The 20749-nt window shown below is 44.3% G+C and overlaps 1 protein-coding gene across 1 annotated transcript; it reads left to right on the top strand.

Moving 5' to 3' along the window:
• Positions 1-1294: 1294 nt before the first annotated feature.
• onecut3a (one cut homeobox 3a) lies at positions 1295-19664 on the top strand (the record flags this gene model as incomplete). Its single annotated transcript, XM_080724200.1, has 2 exons — positions 1295-2333; positions 19333-19664. 2 exons carry the CDS (start codon positions 1295-1297, stop codon positions 19662-19664), a joined length of 1371 nt encoding a protein of 456 aa, XP_080580326.1.
• Positions 19665-20749: the final 1085 nt, after the last annotated feature.

Raw genomic sequence — 20749 nt, 5'->3', positions numbered from 1 at the left:
CTCAACCAGTGGTCCGGGGACCACCAGCGGTCCCTGAGGGGGTTCCAGGTGGTCCCCAGCTAAATTATGGAGAGTTGGAAACCAAGTGGACCCTTGTGGGGACCCATTTTACGCGCTCGACAGTTAGATTATTGTTAAACATCTGCATTAGACTACCGGTACTTGTCTTTGTTAATTGACATTATTAAGTTATTAAGTGGAATTTAGAAAGCAAAAGGTTTGTTATTTCACATCAAAACAGCATAATTGTGGACAAAGTCTTACCCAAAGACAACAAAATATTTTACGTTTTTAATGGACCTTGATGTGGAAAAAGGTTGAAAACCCAAACCGCTGCATGGCCTATATATGCTAATAGGCCTAATTGCGAATTTTGTTTTAAACCAAACCAAAGAAAGAAAAGTTTCATATGACAATGGTCGATCACCCCAAGAAGAAACAAATAACACTAATAATCAATATTCTGTGTGGTGTAAGGTTCGACTCTACAAAGTGTGGCTTCACGCTGATGTGAGTTTGCATGATGTGTCTGACACGTCAATTAATATTTAACCATCTATTTATTTAAAGAGAGGAATCATGTGCTACTGGCGCCAAGTCCAGTGGCTTTATCAGAGGGAAACTATAAGGAACAAACCACTCTTATCCAAAGGCCCGCATCAAGGTAAACGTTGCACATAAAGCAAATGATTACAGCCTTTCTTATCTGAACAAATGCTTAATGCAATCTTCTTTTTTTTAAGGATTCCGAGGTTCAGTTTACAACATGACAAAACCTCTGTCTCTCTGACACAGGGAGCTCGTGACGTCAGCTCGTGGCCCCCAGACAGGGCGCGTGTCAGCGAGCCTACATGATGGGGGTGCGCGGACACGTGCGCAGGCACGGCCATAACATGAGCGCGGGCACGCCAGTGGGATACACGCTGAGAGCGGAGCGCTGGTCTTTCGGTAGTAGAGGAGGGTGCTCTCTGTACGGCGAACCAAATAACCAGCAGACGCAGACACAACCGACCCACGGCCAGAGCAGTGGTTTTTGTGGCACATGCAGTTCTGTGGCGGCTGGCTGGCTGGGACCAAGATCCTTTCTAAACCATCATGCTGGATTGACTGCACAGAGAGGCAACTACAATCAATGGCTCGGCTTTGAAATCGTTCAGAATTTATCGGAAAGGAGTGTGTGAGAAAGAGCGAGAGTGAGAGGGGGAGAGAGAGAGAGGGAGAGGGAGAGACGAGAGCGAGAGAGCGAGCGAGCGAGTGGCGAGAGAGAGGGGTGGAAATAAAGATTCTTTCAACGATGGAACTTACAATGGAAAACATTGGAAATCTGCACGGCGTGTCTCACTCCCATCAAACGAGTGACTTAATGAACTCCCCGCACGCGCGACAGTCTTCGGCGTCGCATCGGAACTTGGTGTCGCACGGGCGGTCGGCGATGGTGTCCAGTATGGCCTCGATATTAGAGGGCGCAGGGGACTACCGCACGGACCACGCGCTGTCCGGTCCCCTGCATCCCGCCATGACCATGTCGTGCGACTCCGGCATGAGCCTGAGCAGCACCTACACCACGCTGACGCCGCTGCAGCACCTGCCCCCCATATCCACCGTGTCGGAGAAATTCCACCACCATCCCCACCCGCATGCTCACCATCACCCGGCGCATCAGCGGCTCACGGCCGGGAACGTCAGCGGCAGCTTCACCCTGATGAGGGACGACCGGAGCCTCGCCTCCATGGGCAACCTTTATGGCCACTACCCCAAAGATATGTCCGGCATGGGCCAGTCGCTGTCCCCGCTGTCCAACGGCCTCGGCTCTTTGCACAACTCCCAGCAGTCGCTCGGCGCCTACGGTCCCGGGGCTCACCTGTCCAACGACAAGATGCTCTCGTCGGGGGGTTTCGAGACCCACGCGGCCATGCTGTCCCGGAGCGAGGAGCACTTGGCACGGGGTCTCGGCGGCCACGGCGCCGGGCTCATGACGTCGCTGAACGGCATGCACCATCACAGCCATCCGCACTCTCAGGCCAACGGCTCCATGCTGTCGGAGCGGGACAGGCAGGCGGTGGGCGGCGGGCAGGGCGGCGGGTCGGGTCAGGTGGAAGAGATAAACACCAAGGAGGTGGCGCAGCGGATAACGGCGGAGCTCAAGCGCTACAGCATCCCCCAGGCCATCTTTGCCCAGCGGATCTTGTGTCGGTCCCAGGGAACGCTCTCCGACCTGCTACGGAACCCTAAACCGTGGAGTAAACTCAAGTCGGGCCGGGAGACCTTCCGCAGGATGTGGAAGTGGCTCCAGGAGCCCGAGTTCCAGCGGATGTCGGCGCTCAGGCTAGCAGGTGAGTGAGGAGACAGCTCTGAATCTGACTGATGTGGACGGATCAATTAGAAGTCAATGTGGCGAGACTGTCGATAGCTGCTCAAACACACATTACTAGAAGTTATTAGTCGATGGCATCGAGTAAAACTTCATCATGACAGTTGGGGTGTTAAATGTTTAAGGAAATCTATATTTTGATTGATGCTACAATCCATGATAGTGTAAACAGGGCGCTTTACTTTGGCAAGCGCATGCTGTGGGGCAAGCGTTGGATTGTAAAAACAAAGGATGGAGGGTTGCTATACTTTCAACCAAACAGATCTCTGCAAAGCCGAAGCCAATTCGGCTATATGTTTTTAGCATATAAGCATCCCCACATCCGCACAGACCAGATCAGCCCAGACAAGACAGACAGACAGACAGACAGACAGACAGACAGACAGACAGACAGACAGACAGACAGACAGACAGACAGACAGACAGACAGACAATATACACAATGAATAGGGAGGGGGAGAGACACAAGAGAGACACAAGAGAGACAGAGAGAGAGAGAGAGAGAGAGAGAGAGAGAGAGAGAGAGAGAGAGAGAGAGAGAGGAGTACAAACAAAGGAAATCAAAGCGAGCTGCGGATTAAAAATGATTGCATCTGAGACCTGTTACTTTAACGGTGAAATAATACTACATACATGATTGACCTTTTAGCAAGCCCCCCACTTCTTACATTGTGTAATCATCAACCCCCCCCCCCCACACACACACACACACTCAAACACCTAGTGTGACTTTTGGGCCTGTGAGCTGGTATATACTGTGTTCCCCTGTCAAATGCGCGAGGCGCAAACAAGATACGTCTGAGGCGTAAGGGCCCGGCCAACGAGTCAGAGGAGCGTGACCTCCTGTGGATCAATACTCCAGGTCCCAGCGTCCCTTTCAAAGTAGCGCGCTGCTGATAAATGATCGATTTGAATGTGAAAGACAACGAAACAAACAGATGCGTCTTCCTCTCCATAGTCTGGCCCCGTGCTGAATATTATATTCATATAATGGCACACATGCTGTCCAAACGCTGGCGCATGCTTATGTCCATGTGTTTTATATCTGCTTGATGTGGAAATGTGCTGTGGTGTGGGTTGTGCACTGTGAAATGAACTATTTCAATTACAGCAATTACAACAGGCTGCAGACTAGGCTACTACGGATTAATAAAATATACAATATATATTGTGGGGCATGCAGCCAGCCAGCCACACACACACACACACACACACACACACACACACACACACACACGCACGCACGCACGCACGCACGCACGCACACACACACACACACACACACACACACACACACACACACACACACACACACACACACACACACACACACACACACACACACACACACACACACACACACACAAATAGCAATTTAAGGATTCCAAACACGTTTGTTATAGTTTGTGACAGGGCATTCGGAATGATGATCGATATCATTGGGTGTCCAGACTCACTGGGATAACTAAAACGAAATGCTGCTGCTATGAAATCTCAAAAGTCAGACTAGACAGCACAACTTCAACTTGTGGTCCACAACAAGAGATTAAGCGCACTCTGAAACCGATTAATGGGACTTTAATGAAAACCAAAGACATTACAATTGGGATAAAAAAAAAAAAAAAAAAAAAACAGTATATGGTTGCGAGAGAGACTCTCATTGATGTTTGTGTAAAAGGCCCCGTTTAGACATGCGATTCCAAACGTCAATCAGCGCTTCTGCGTCGTATTTCAGCGGACAGTTCAATTAAGCAGATATAGTGGCATATTTTAGTTCCAGTCAATGCCCTATTGAAAAGCACTTAATGGAATGTAAATTGTTCCTTTGCGCATTTAGTGGGGTTCTGGTAAATAAAGATTTAAACACTCCACAATTGTCTCTTTAAGTGCCACTGCTGTTAAAGCTAATTGGGCAATGGGGTTTTATATCTTCCACACCCCTGCGCCGGGATAAAACTCTGTTTCAGTTGACATGATGCTGCCTTACAGTGGCATAGAACCCAAATAGAAAACAGAGCTGTTATCTGTGGAATATGGGGTTGCTAGGGAACTGCTTATTTGGTCCAGGTTTATTCCCTGTCATATTCACAAACACTGCAACAGAAAACAAAACCTGGACCCATTTATAGGATGTTTATGTGGACAAGTATATGAAAAGGTAACCATCATCATCTTAGATGCTTATTACAACTGCTGTTTAATTAATGTTTTCTCCACTTTGCCTTTCTATTAACCACTTTTCAACATTGCACCTCTCTTTTGGGCATGTCATTATAGACAAAAACATCTTCACAAAAAAAAAACAAAAAAAACATAACGACTACAAATAAAAAATATAGCCTAAATGCTTAAGTGGTAACAGGAGCACACGTCTTTGTTGTGTGCATGTGAGCTATACCTGCTGTCAGCAGCTTTGAGGCAGAACACAGCTGGGCAAAATGACAAATGACTTGTATGTAAATGGCTGGAGCTACATTTTACTTATTGCATTTAAAATCGCCATTATCCGCGGTGCAGCATGTGGGCTGCATGGGAGGGGAGTGGGAGTTGGGGAGGTTTGTGATGCTGAAAGGGAGGCTGGGCAATACTCGGTCGGCCACATCAATCAATAAATTCAAATTACTATTCCAAATTCATCACAGTCACACAAATCAATGCGGGCTGCCCTGCTTAGCTAATGTGAAAATGCCAGTGTCTGCACACTCACATGACGATCCAGTCGCCGGAACGAAAAACAGAGTAGGGAGAGAGAGAGATAGGCCTATGGGCTATCATTGTGTTAGTGGTGCATGCATGGGGGGGTTCTGACATGCAGGGAATGTGGACGCGTGCCCTTCACGCTCGACGTCTGCTATAATGGAATGAGGCCAACGCTTTTCCCCACTCACCCTATTCTCTCCCTCCAGGTCCAAATGGAAGGTGCAAATATGGATTAGTTGGCCTAAAAAAAAAGAAGAAAAAAAAATAGGCCAAATAAATAGCCTCTGTCCTCCTCGCACCTCGCAACCAGTGGCGTCAGTTCAGAAAAAGCTAAGGTATGGCAACATGACTGGTGTCAAGACACCAGTCATGTTGCCATATACCTTAGCAACAGGCATGCGATGAAAAGCTATGGCAGCTGCCAAGGTATGGCAGCTGCCATAGCTTGCCATACCCAATTGACGCCTCTGCTCGCAACTGCATTGGTTAAGTATTAATAAATAGGCTACCTGTACTGAGCTAACCTTTTGGTAAACAAGAGAGGCTATGTGAGGAAGACGTAGCAAGGTATGGGGCCTAGGAGGCATTTAAAGATTGCATTAACGATGAAAACAATTCGTCTTTGCATCTGTGTTGAATTCCACACTCCATCTCAATGTATTTGGTCGGGTCAATAAAGCTGTGATCGATAAGGATAGCCAGTGCATCTATCAATTATCCCGCCTCAGCACTCTCTCCCATTGGTCTCTTCCCCCGGAGTAGAGGGGGAGGTTTGGTTCAGCAGGCAGGAAAGGAAAGGCGGAAAGAGGGTCGCTTAAAAAAAGGAGAGGGGGGACAAAAAGAAGCCTTATTGCACACCTTTTTCTTTCTCTCTGCCTGTAATCATGTTACATTTGTTGAGTGGAAAGCTAGCTCACTCTCAATATGCCCTTTGGGGTTTCGGTTACACAATCATCAACCAAGTGAACATGTGTTGTTCACTATATGCTATTGCAGACAGATTCTAATAAGAAATCATCGATGCAACATCTATTATGATTTTATGAACACGAATAGTTCAATCTCAATGCATAAATGGTGCAATATGTTATGCTTATATAGTATTATGAAACACATTTTTTTCCATTGAATCTGATTAAGTCTACACACACATATAGCAAATCCAAAGCAATGCATTGCCTGGTTATTGGTTTCCTGCATGTTGTGGTATAATGTGTATAGGACTGCATGCATGCATGCCTTGATATGCCAAGGAGTCTTTCCTCCTGCATGCACAGAGAAAAGCGCATGCAGTTGGTTCATTATCATTTGAATGGCCAGAGCACGTGCCAGGGTGTGTAGGTCAGACCCACACAAGACCCGAAGAAGGGGAAAAAAAGACGGAGCGCGAGGCTGGGCCGCCTTTATTCATGCTTCAATGGGACACACGCCGTTTACATATAGGCCTGATACTATAGGGCAGAAAGCCACCCCCACGCACCCCCCCGCCCGCCATAACTAACAATGCTGCGTACGTCCTTTCTCCTCGAAGCGTGCATCAGTGCCCATTTCCATTTATTCAATAGTAAATACATTTTTATTGACCTGCTCAATAATTAGTCGTTTCCTTGGCTTTTCTTTACTTCGCCTTTAGACGTGGCGCTGGCCATGGTGCTGAAATGTTCCCTGTGCGTATTGTGCTTTCCGCAGTGCTGAAAGGTTCGAAACTATGCCTGTGCACAAACATGGCGCTGTCTAGGGTGCTGAAATACTCCAAACTGTATAGAGCAGGGGTCTTCAACGTGTTCAGGCCAGGGACCCCTTATAGCTGAGAGAGTTATGAAGCAGGGACCCCCACAACCTTTTCTTAGATTCTATTCATTGTTTGACAGTCAATTTGTGTTTTCCAGATATTTAACCACTTGTCTTGAACCGTCAATACTTAATAAACTTGACCTTTCACTCTGTACCTCCCTACACCAAAGCTCTTTGCCGAAAATAGACGATCTACAAGCTTGTAGATCGGCTATTTTCGGCTAAGGTTCACGGAATATGGATATATGGATATGGATAGACAGATAGATAGATAGATATGAAAGATATAGATAATATCAAAAAGGAGGGAAAAAACTTTCTCTCAAAGATTTGAAGACCCCTGGTATAGAGCATCTTCCAGTTTATTTTGCTAATAAGCCTACAGACACTTCTTGTATAGGCCAGAACACCGTATTATTATCCAACATGGCTTCCATAGATCGATATCAGAGTTACGTCAGCCTCACAACCCTATCCTTATAGGATTATATCTCTGAGTCCAAAACCAACTGAGAAATCAAACGTCGCTCTTTGGGGGTTTGAATCAAATGATACGAAATGGAAGACGGTTTATATTAGGCCAGTGGCAAGCCATTCACCAACACAATAAAAAACATAAATAGTACGGAGTAGGTCACTTAAGCCAAGGATAATGGTTTTAATTGGAAAGGGCATTAAGATTTGATTGATGTGGGATCATCTAAAACAGGCTTTTTCATGAAGAGATGGCTTGATGTTAGCCTGAAATGATCGATTGGTACTTTAATAATTGATGTGTAAGGGGGAAGACTGGGGAGTGAACGGTGCAGCTGCGGTTTCAGACTCGCTGTGTTCGTTAAGCACAGCTATGTGCTGTAAATACGGAGACGCAAATGTACACAGAGCACAGACTAGGCCTACATGTACTGTACATCCTCGATGCTGCTATAGGGGCACTATTGAACAGACCTTTCTTAAGGGCTTTTTTCTTTAGGCTATTCTGCTTGAATCTCGGTCCGAAGCGATAGCCTATAGATAAGATGAGATATAGCAATTTGGGGTTTGGAACATTATCCAGAATGAAAAACGGTATGCATGTGCAGCCGCATGGCGCCTCATGGTTCGGCTCTCCCCCGTCCCGTGTGTATGTGATCGGGATATAGAGTGCGTCTGCGCCATATACACATTGTTAAAGCCGATCTGGCGAGCCCTGAATCTGTATCGATTTCCATTCCCCGGCCTCTCCTTTCCATCTCTGGAGCTGCGCCATGCAGCCACACACACAACTCCCGCTAGCCCCGGCCCCCCACCACCCCCACCTCTCCACTGTGCAACACCATTCCTCCCATTAACAGCACACCCTTCATAACACAAAACAGAATGACTAATAAACACTTGCTCTTACACTGGTTTGTTGCACAGCAGGTCGCTGCATGCATGCTGCATGCAACCACATCGCTGACCTTTACCTTTGATAGTAGACACACTATCTCCATATTTCTGGAATCATGCATGATGGCGCAATAGAATTATAGCCACGGCATGAAATCACTTAACGGTCACTCGACCATAAGCTATAGTCGTTGTGCAGGTATTTCACGCATGAAATCAAATAGTAGTGCAGTTGCTATTGCTGTAATCTGGAAGAGTAACGTGAGTAGAATTCAAAAATAGTAAAGTTGCCATATAGCCTATACTGTCCCGCACCTATGCACAGACGTCATCACCTCCTTTGTGTTACTGGAAACGGCCAGCTGTTGGACTCACACGCACACACACACACGCGCACACGCGCACGCACGCACACACACACACACACACACACACACACACACACACACACACTTTGCAATTATAAATGCAGCAGAGCAGAGGTCTGCGCAGCATGGCTCTGTACAGTCTAGAACACCGTCTATTCTATTTTAGATGATCAATTCCTATGTTGCTCCGTCGCCCCCTCGCCAAACCGGATCGATAGGAGAGAATGACCTTTAAATCAAATTGCTCACAGACTCGGCTGAATACGCGAGGCTATATAGCACCAAAGAGTTAAAAGGCTTGGCGTGGTGCACGGTGCACCACATATTATAATCTAAATCTGGAACCGCGTGCCCACTGTTTGTGAAGCAATTGGCTTCCAATCATAAAGAGATTACGTTCAACCTATGGGCTATTAGGCGATACGATACAGCACCCGATGGATTTTAGCTATAGCTGCAGTGTATTATTTAATGTTGAATTACAAAACAGTAAACGATGGCTTTTATTATGGCTATAGCTAACTTATCTGTGTATTATTTCATGTTGAATTATTCAAAACAGTAGCCTAGGCTAAACGATAGCTTTTGACCCGATAGTCATCAAAGGCTATCATGGATAAGCCATTGATTGGTGTTATTGTGCATTTGTTGACCAAAAACAGTGAAGTGACTGACGGCATACCACCAAAAACTAGGCTCCTTGTTCCCCCAAACTGCATGCCCTCAAATTATAAATCTCTGACCAGCACTGGCGCTGAAACACCAAAGTATCTACTCTATGGCGCTTGGCTGGCGGTAGCCGCTTATCTGGAGCCCTGACAGGCCATTGCTTATTAAGGCCCGATAATGGCTTGTTTAATGCGCATGCTAAGAAACACGCGGCAAGGACATTGTCAACGCAATTAAAGGAGAGAAAAGGCGCATATTCAATTTAAGAGTGACTCACCGAGGTAGATTGATAAGAATGGTTTGTGTTGGCCTGATTAAATCAGGTTGCCCATAGACTGTAGGAGAGTAGTGGCGTGCTAATCGTTGCTTATCCCTTTGGTGGAAAATAAAAGAAATAGCATATAATGAGTAAAGCCTTAAGTGGGACACGTTTAAAGGTGTCCGCACTTCATTTTGTTGAGAAGGATGCAGGACAGGTGGGCACTACTGGGGAGTAGGGACCTCTGGGCACCTCGGTTTAGCTATTTTGTCCAAAATGTTAAGACATTTTTTATTTGAACAATGTCTTAAGTAATGTAAAGTATACTGTATACTTTACATTACTGTATACTGTATACATGATGTGAACCATGCACACACGCAGGTAGCCTACATCATTATCAGACTTAATTATCCATCAACTTCTTGTTTATGTGCCTCACAATGACTGGATATGAGGTTTTGTAGTAGCAATGTGTAGCAATTGTAAAATATATACCTTATTGTCGAATGTTTAACCAAGTAATCTTGTTACTTTAAAAGGATTCTCCAAATATTTAGTTATTTAACATTTTGGAAAAATTGCCAATTTTACATCGAGGTGCCCAGATGTCCCATATAGTGCCCACCTATCCTGTTACCGAGGATAAGATCATGTCGGGATTTGAACGTTTTAATTATTCAAATGCACCGCCAACCCAACCGCAGGTAAGACCGTGTTTATAAGATGTCTTATTAATTGATCAGAGATGTTTTCTATTTTGTGATGGAAGCAAGATGGTTTGATATGGAACCTCTGACTGTAAACCACTCTGCACGGTCGATCACAACAAAACCGCAATCACTGTCTCGCTCTCGTTCTCTCACTGACGCACGCACGCACGCACGCACGCACGCACGCACGCACGCACACACACACACACACACACACACACACACACACACACACACACACACACACACACACACACACACACACACACACACACACACACACACACACACACACACACACACACACACACACACCTTGCCGTACCCACAGATGTAACCTGAAACTCCAGTTGGGCAAACCCACACAAATCAACAAAGGAACAAAACGACTGTGAAATCAATTGATGAATTAATCAATGTTAGCCTATATATGTCTTTTGCATAGCATGCTATACATACTGCGAGCACCAGGCCGTTCCAATTTGAATAATCACACAGGCTGCACTGATTGATTCATATAGCCAATTTAAAGTACTAAATTGTTTATTAATTTTATGATTATTTTCACTATTACTGATTTTACTATCTATTTCAATTATTGATGTGTATATGCGCTTGATTGATGTGTGTGTGTGTGTGTGTGTGTGTGTGTGTGTGTGTGTGTGTGTGTGTGTGTGTGTGTGTGTGTGTGTGTGTGTGAGTGTGAGAGAGAGAGAGAGAGAGAGATCCATCACGGAACACATTTTTCTAAATACCAAGAAAAATTAGGCTTCCTAACATTACTTCAAAAAATAAAAAATAAAAATGAAATACAATAATTTAATTTAAAATGTTAGTAATTTAGAATCTACTGTTGTAAACCATCCGTGCACGTTATATCGTTCTATTAGCCTTCCTTTCGTTGCTGCATCGCTATTATTGCTCAATTTATATTATCGTGATATTTTGGCTATAGCCTAAAAATCCCTTCTTGATGTTTTCATGCTGATAATACAGAATGTACAGACTATATCAGACGAAATGCCCCCGCAGTGAACACTCACCATAAACATGAAAATTGATAAAATGCCGTTGACCCACATATTTTTATAATAGGCCTATTGATCTTCCGAATTTTATTTGTTAGTGCATGGATTATAATGATGGCGCTCGTGCGAAAAAGAAACGATTTGAGAAATGAAGACATTAGTATTTTGTGATCCACTGTCCGCAGAGGTGTCTTTTAGTAAAAAAAAAAAAAAGAAAAAAGTAATCACATTTAACTTACCCTCATGAAACTAAATTCAAATAACACTATACAAGTTGAAGCCGTTAGCCTACTGTGTGGTAGCCGTTGGGTAGCCTAATAAGTTTCACCGACTTGTTGCTGATGCGCAAACATAGCCCAAGTCGTAACTGTATAAAGGCCTAAAATATTGTGAAATATTAAATATTATCATTTTTGTTATGACAAAAAGTTATTCCGTTATCCTCCACCCCTATTAACTCTGTTAGCCTACACATTAGCATGATGGAACAATAATTTGGAAAAGCAGTCTATAAGTCCGCAAACTTTCACTCCCACAATAGCCGAGCCCCAGTGGCTCAGTCAGTATTAGCCTGTGTGTCTGAAGGCGCTTATCAATAGTAAGTAGATATTAAAAAAGTAGTGAGGTGGAGGTTGAGTCCCGCGGGTGACAGGGAGACTGTTTCTCACAGGCAGTAGCCTGGCCTTTGCGGGGAAAGGAGTCGCACCGCACCCAATTTCACATCAGCCCCGTTCAGCATCGATCTCTGAGGCCGGCTGGCCAGGCCTGTGGTGCGGTTACCTATCGATTCCCCCCCATACCCTTTACCACCCTCTACTCTCCCACTTCAAATCCAACAGCACACCTACAGCCCCGCTGCTGAGGTAGCTTTCACACGCTCTGATATTGCTTTATTTATTTGCAACCAGGATGTGTTGTCGCTTTTTTTTGTTTTTGTAGCAATGTAGCACGAGTGTGCATGCAGTGCATTGTCTGTTTATTGACTCTTATATAGTAAATGAAAATTACTGGCATTCGAATTACATACATTCAAATTATTTGCAAATATTTTTAGGTCTCTTCATGATTTGCCTACATTTTGTCAAATGACATCTCGCAAAATTATAGGAATAGGCAGGTCTTTGGTTCAACAACCAAAAACAAACACAAAAAAGTATGTATCCATATCTGTTAGTTAGAACTTAGAAGCAACACGAAAAATTAAGAAAGTGAACCCGCAAGCTTAGAAAATAAAGCATTATAATTATCATCATCAACACGCATAACTGGTTCAAGCAATTATGAGTGGAATCAATGATAATCTTAGATAATAGCATATCATGGCTGGACTCACTGCAGCGCAGACTATAGGCTACTACTTGGCAAAACAAATAATGCAGGTTAGAACCCAGTCATACAGTTCTCTCAATCATGCTCTTAAATGGCTGAATGCTTTTCATTATCTAAAAAGTCATAGGCAGAGAGATGATCGCAAACAGCCATCTTTATTGATTATCGAATCGTTGACGCGCTGTAATTTCTCTGGCTTTATCACTATAGGCCACACAGAGGCGTGTATAAAACATAATAGCATTGAATAACACCATATATATATACATATATATATTCTTTTTTTGGCCCTCAGATGTAGACCCTAAAATATAACTTGCGATCTGTGAAATAGATTCAATTATTTATATTTTTGATGATGCTGCATTGGCTGATATAATACGTGTTCACTTTGTAATCGTTCACTGTGTATAATCGTGTTCATTCAATATTAAAATTGTAGGCTGAGAAGGACAATAGAAAATGATATAACATTATAAAAATACAAATTAGACACATTGCAGTGAAAATAGACCTGGTCATATAGGCTATATCTGGACTATAGTGGAATGTATAGCATGGGGGAATGTGAGCTGCTGCCTTCAGATTGAATGTTATCGAAGTAGTGGGGAATGCCTTGCAGCTGAGTAGCGAGGAAGGCAAACAAACAAATTGTGTCACTTTATCAGTATATTAACACCAATTCTCTCTCATTACATTAAGGAGTATTGAACTGGAAGTGTTTTGGACTGGGGGAGAGAGAGAGAGAGAGAGAGAGAGAGAGAGAGAGAGAGAGAGAGAGAGAGAGCGAGCGCTTGGCACTGCCCTGCAGGTTGAACGGAATAAATACTGTACAAACAGCCTTTTAAATTGTAGCCGTGTCGATACCACACTATCAATCTTCATCTAGTAGTCTGAGGATGTTAAAACTATAACAGCGATTGCTGAGAAAAACATAATCCCGTGCCTTTTTTTTCCTTTTGAAGTCACAGGTTTTGACATGGAAACTGGCACATGAGCAGCTATCGGCCTGAAATGCTGATGGTAGGGTAGCCTGTATACTAGCTGAGAAATAACAAGAGCATTAACACGCCGAAACGTAACCAGTAAACTTGTTTATTGGTAGCTTAATTAAATCAGTCGTTAGGGCCGTAACCACTCACCACACGTGTATACCTTATATAGAGTACATAAAAGGACAAAGTATAGGCATATACAATTAACATGGATTGAATTTGAAGCCCTGTGGCGATTTTGGGAAGCGCAAATGAATAGCCTACCATTTGAGAGATGATCACAAATACAACGTGGTCATGTTTTTTAATAGAATGCAAATGACGATCACAAATGACCTGTGTTCAAATCCCTAGACAAATGACATCAGTGCAACATATAATATATATTTTGCAATTATCAATTCAGAAATAGGCCTATGTCTTGCCTATATTGTATATTAGTGATTGTAATAGTGGGTTATGCTGCTCCATTCCATCGTGTGCCAACCAGAGGAGGGCAAAGAAAGGTTGATGAGCAGCACAGCTTGCTTTCCATAGTGTTGTGTCTCCACCCCTCCATGAGTGTGCACTGGGCCTATATAGCCTACTCCCCCTGCAAGGCATAATTAATTGGACGAACTGAATTTCACACACGAATTATTCACGAATCCATCGATCGATATTGAACACACAGGGCCTTTCTCTTAACCCCTCTTGGCGTGTTGTGATGCAAGGAATATTAATGCCATCGGATAATATATAACATAATATATTATAGTATTTTAATTTGCAATATGAACTTACATTTAGGCTATACAGTCGAGTCTACAATTATAGGCCTAAAGTGATGACACATATTTTTATGATTTATATATTATGTTATTTAAATCAAGATCTTTGAGCCTAATTTATGGCCCCAACATTGATGTAAATAAAATAAAATAAAAACTATTAAAAATGCTATATTCCTATACAGCCCCAAATTATGCCTGAATGAAATAACCCAAAAGTTAACAGGCGTAGTAGGCTATGTTGTTTATTATAGCTTAATATGAATGACTCGCTTTCTATAATGAATGGCCCGAGTTATTTTCCTCAGCAGTTGCAGAATATGACCACCGCTCTCTCCTTGTAGCGTATAGGAGTCTAGGAGAACTAAGAAAACACTCAAACACCCCAAATAGGATTCCTTCTAGTCTGGCGTGGGCTGTTCTTTGTGCATGAGTTTTGTGTCGGTCTCTGCGCGCTCGGTGCCCTACTGTAGCTCTAAAAGCTGCAATGATCGATTTTTTTTTCTTTTCTACGCCGAGCTTGGTTCAGTAATCAGGGCCCCCTTCCTCACCAATCGATCGATATTGATTACTAAATCCAGCGCCTGTAGCAAAGGCAGCGCACTGTGGCGCGCCCCGTGCAGCCAGGGCACAGCGAGAGTGACACCTACCGACAGACAGACGATAGAGCACCGTTTCCCAAACACTGGGTCGGGACCCCATTTGTGGGTCGCCGACACATTTGGGTCCCTTCATCCTGTTTTCTACATTTTGTTTTTTAATTATGATTACTCAAAATATTTTCAAAAAACATTCCCCCCCCAAAACCCTTTTTATGCATTAAAAACGAAATTCAATGTTCTTTTTTTCCCAGTAATTTCATGAAGAAATAAAAGGAAAATCAAATAAATTCCATAAATTAGAACACAAATGTTTAAGAAGTAGTGAAAATAGACAATATACAAGCACACAATGCGGCATGAAGCGAGGCGTTGTAAGCTTGTAGATCTGCTGTTTTCACTATAGTTTGGGTCCCGGGGCAAATATCTAATTTCTCTTTTGGGTCACAATGCAGGCTAAAAAGTTTGGGAACCACAGCCTGCGATAGAGCACCAAGCTGGACTCCCACAATGGTTGCTTATATGGCAGGGCATGACTCACCATTGAAATAAGCTGGAGTCTGGAGAGAGAAGAGGAGGGGGAGGAGGAGGGAAAAGGGGTTGTTTTGGCAGAATGTCAGTGGAAATGCACGAGTTTTGTGAGCCCAATATGTTGGCAGAGTGTCAGGGAGCAATACAGTGTTCTTGGAACTGGAACAGTCTCATCTGAGGGTGAAGGTGTGTTGTTTTGAAACATTTATAAACGTGGAAAAAGTATGACAAATGCTGCCTATAATAATTACCTGAGAAATATTTCCTTCCCTATATTTGCAGTTTAGTCATAGATTTGTGAAATTATATATTATTTATAGAATATTATTATTATAGATTAAAATAATCTTTTGTCCAGACATGAGAAAACAAGAAAATGGATGTGTTGCATTTAGACTTTCCTTCCATCAATAACACACATCTTATTCCTTCCTTGTTTTTTCTAGATACACACCATGACCGTAGTAAAATTACCGAAAAGGTAAAAACAAATTATATATTTTCTTCTTAATAAAACGCACCACAATCAAAAGTAACCTTTATAAGGCTTCTGGCATGCATGCTTTGTCATAACAGCTTTGCAAGAGGACAAAGGGCACAACAACAGATAACGGCAAAAGATATGAAATATATAACAAATATTAGGACATGTTGAGTCAGGGTGTGTGTATTAAGTGACCTGCATATCATATAGTGAAAACAAAGGCTCCATCTGTAGAAGCAAAAAGTATAAGTCAGTCACAGAATGTTGGAAGGGAAACCAAGAGAATGCAATTGGTGGCAATATGGTTTTATCACAAGATATTGTTATTTGTAAGAGATACATTTATCACATGATTCAGTACCAATTTCATTGTTGGGTTCAATTCTTATTGATTGTCAAGTTGCAGGATCTTCACCACATTAACCCTGGCATCCCTAATTTGGGCACGTTTTCAAACAAGCTTTTTTGAGAAATCTTCAAACGTGTCAAAAAAATAGCAGAGCTACAATCCCACAGGTCAGATATTTTTGCCAATTGTTGCTCTCACACGCGACAATATCCAGTGGATGTTACTATTTGAGCAAGAACAAATCCACAATCGAGGTCAATAATTCATTCATTAGATGCACCTTTTTGAGCACAGATTGAAGTGAAACATTCAATTCTGATGATACGCCACCACACATTTTGAATCACTTTAGGAAATAAACCACGCAATAAGCTAATCATCTTCATCATCATGGCCAGTGTCAATATTACCTTCACACAGTCAAATCCATAGTGTTAATTTAACTCCTAAAGTAAATAAACAGCATTTTACTGTGCACAGCAACACTTCATCCCCTGCCTTCATTAGTCTGGTCTCCAAAGATACACGTTAGTGATTGATTTGATTCTGCTGCATATACATATACAAGATGAGCATGAGAGTGTTTATTTTTGTGTGCATATCTCTGTGTTTGTGTACAGTATGTGTCCTTGCATTTGTGTGTGTGTGTGTGTGTGTGTGTGTGTGGGGGGGGGGGGGGGGGGGGGGGGGGGGGTGAGAGAGAGAGACACACACACACACACACACACACACACACACACACACACACACACACACACACAGAGAGAGAGAGCTGCAGTGTTGATGTAAAATATGAATATGATGGATGGGCCTGTGCGCAGGTTAGACATCTGTAGTAAACAGATTGGACTGCGATGGCTGATCAATGGGCTCTGCTCCACTGTAATTAGACACACAGCGCCACTGCTTGGCTCCAGCCACTTCAGCACAATCACACGCACACACACAACCACAGACGACAGTCACAGGTGCGTGTGCGCAAGCTCACAGATTCTCTCTCTCTCGCACACACACACACACGCACGCGCACGCGCACGCGCACACGCACACGCACACGCACACGCACACACACACACACACACACCAAATTCATGCATATGCTAGGAAAATTACACATAAGCTTTAAGTGCTTACATGCAGTCATACACACAGCATAAGAGTGACAAATAGTCTAGCGTGAATGATACAAGGCGTAAGTCGAGAAGACAGCCATCTTGTCATCTTGTCAGTGACCTATAGGGATCTGAGAGGGACACACAGTGCAGGACAGAGACACTGGAGAGATGTCTCTGGTATAGGATTAGAACCCAGTAGGGCTGTCACGATATGCCTAATCCACGATTCGATTCAACTTTCGATTCTATGGTCACGATTAGATCCGATTCGATCTTCACTACAATTTTGGATATACTATGTTCTTGAAACCTTTTTTCAGTACTGAGAGCTATATGACTATTCATTTAGGCTATTGACTTGATTTATAAAGAAAAACACTTCTCAAAAAGTCACTTTTATTTGAATAACAAATGAGAATGAGAATAACAAAAGGTTTAACATAAACAATATAAACTTTGGATGTTATGCCCTAACAACTGACATTTTCTTGCACGGAAGTGAATCATGATTCGGCTTGTGATTTCGATTCAATGCGATTCGAATCGGAATCGTGACAGCCCTAGAACTCCAGAACTGGGGTACAGTCTGAACTTCTTCACACCATCTCTGAGCACCGTCTCTCCCTTTCATCTCCACACATCTACCTCTACCAACCCCTCCACCCAATCCCCTACAAATACCGCAACTTATAACAACACACACTTACACTCCATGCAACATTCTATTAACTATTAATTTCTCTGTTCCCTGGCTACAACCCCGCCAACCCCACCACCAACTCCCACGGGGCCACTCGATGTGTTTTCTTTTGAAAATTGCTCTGTGCGTGTTGCGGGCGCTTCATAGCCGAGTCCACGCACGCATCTCTCTGGTGTTTGCGGTGGAAAAGGAGTGGGTTATAAATACCCTCTCGGAGCTCAATAGAGTGGGCTCCAGTGGGGTTCTTTTTGAAGTAGCAGACTGCAGAGCTGCTGGGGGGGGGGTTCTGGCCTACGTCCCCGCGGAGAACACTCCCCCCCCCCCCAATTCCTACAGCAATGTGGGTCAATATCTCCTTCTCTTTCACTCCTCGTTCCTCTCCCTCCCTCCCTCTTCTATAGCTCCTCTCTTTCGGGGTTCTGAGACACACAAAAGTGCTCACTTTGACTCGTTCTTTCTTTCTTTTTTCTTTCTTTCTTTCACCAAACAACCCTTTCTTCCTCGTCTAAAGCTAGTCTCCCTCTCGTCTTTTTCCACATGTACAGACACACACAAAAAAAAAACGTTCAATTTTGTGCAACAGTCACTCAGTCCCCCATTGCGACTCAAACTGCATTAATATTGAATCAAACAGCAGCAGTGTCTCCAGCTAGCAGCCCCCCTTCCCCTTCCCACACGCACGCACGCACGCACGCACGCACGCACGCACGCACGCACACACACACACACACACACACACACACACACACACACACACACACACACACACACACACACACACACACACACACACACACACACACACACACACACACACACACACACACACACACACACACACACACACACACACCTATCTCTCTCTCTCTCACCGCGGGCTGGCTCCCTGTCTGCACTCTGCAGGATGGAAGGAATAGTCCCACTGGGCAGAAGGCATGGATTAGCTTTAAATCAAGTTTAATATACAACCATATAGATGGAGCCGTAGAATCTCTCTTGGTGTATTAACTTGTTACATGTTTAAGCACAGTCTAATAATGTGTGCAGTTGCTTTTCACGCTCGCCCCATGCACCAACCCCATCCCAAAGCTTTCTCCTATACGAACAGAAACAGAAGTGTGTATATTTACCTTGATGTCTGCTTTTCTTCCCTTTCTCTGCTTCCTATCCTGATCCCCATTGCCACCCCTCCCACCACCCCCACCCCCACCACCACCCTCTCCAAGCCTGCAAGCGCAAGGAGCAGGAGCAACACAAGGACCGCAACATGGCGCCCAAGAAGCAGCGCCTGGTGTTCACCGACCTGCAGCGCCGCACGCTCATCGCCATCTTCAAGGAGAACAAGCGCCCGTCCAAAGAGATGCAGATCACCATCTCCCAGCAGCTGGGCCTGGAGCTCAACACCGTCAGCAACTTCTTCATGAACGCCCGGCGCCGCTGCGTGGACCGCTGGCACGACGACCACGGGACGAGTCCCGGGCAGCCGGGCACCTCCGCCACCACCTTCTCAAAGGCCTGAGAGGAGCAGTAGGAGAGGGGCCTTTTATCCCTGAGAGCCACGGGGACACAGGTTGGGAAGGCAGGTGGGGGGAGGGATCGGTGGTTATTTGTCTAGATCCGTTGCCCCCCTACCTGGCCTGGACCATCTGAATGTGTCCTCTGCCTCAAGTTTCATTTGTGCCATGCAATCACCTGGTCAGTGACAAAAACACAATAAACCACAACCTCCAGCTCCTCCATCCACGGGACTGTTATGAAAACCTAAAGGTCAAACGTAAAAAAAAGTCAGGTCCACTTCACATCACACACACACACACACAAGGACAATCATTGTGTCTTTAAAAAAACTAAACTTCAGTTTATGACATCTGCGTTGCTAGCAATTAAAGAGTCACCAAAGATATGACATTTTCTTTTTGTTATTTTTGGACACCATCAGACGGCAAATGCCAGCCCTCATGTCCACATTATTTCCGTCCGATTCCTCTTGCTTTCCTCCCAACTCCCCTCTTTGTGTCTGCCTCTCGACTCTCTTTCTCATCCCTCTGCACCCGGATGCAACAAGGGCATAGAAGAAGATGATGAAGAAAAGAAAGAGCGGCAATAAACCCGATGGAACAGCACATAGCCCTGTTATCAAAGCCCCATCCCGCACACACAAGGCCATCATAAAGAAAACAACAACGCATCCCATGAAAAGAAAATAACAAGGCTTTCAGATTCTTCTCTTCCTCCTCCTCCTCCTCCTCCTCTCCATCTACCTCCCCCCTCCCCTCCTGTACTCTCCTCCACTGCTCGGCCAGAGGTATTCCCTGCTGGCCAGCCATTTCAGAGAGCAGCTCGGTCTGATCATACTGCAAACTAATGAATTGAAAAATGAATCGATGCAGACAGAGAGAGAGAGAGAGCGGGACCTCGACCCCTCCTGAAGGTGAAACTCAAGACGCTCGGCTAGTAAAGATACTCAGGTCTGCCCGGACGAGGTCTATATTTTTTGCACAGATGTCGGAGGCCTGCAGGGAGACTGTCACTGTCGTCGACGACGACGACGACGCTCTCGAAGAGAGAGAGAGCGCCCGAGAGCCGAGGGTCTGCGTTTCTCTT

The sequence above is a fragment of the Nannobrachium achirus genome (assembly GCF_963921795.1).
Source record: "Nannobrachium achirus genome assembly, chromosome: 1".
NCBI classification, from domain to species: domain Eukaryota; kingdom Metazoa; phylum Chordata; class Actinopteri; order Myctophiformes; family Myctophidae; genus Nannobrachium; species Nannobrachium achirus.
This window is presented reverse-complemented; position numbering and strand designations above follow the sequence as displayed.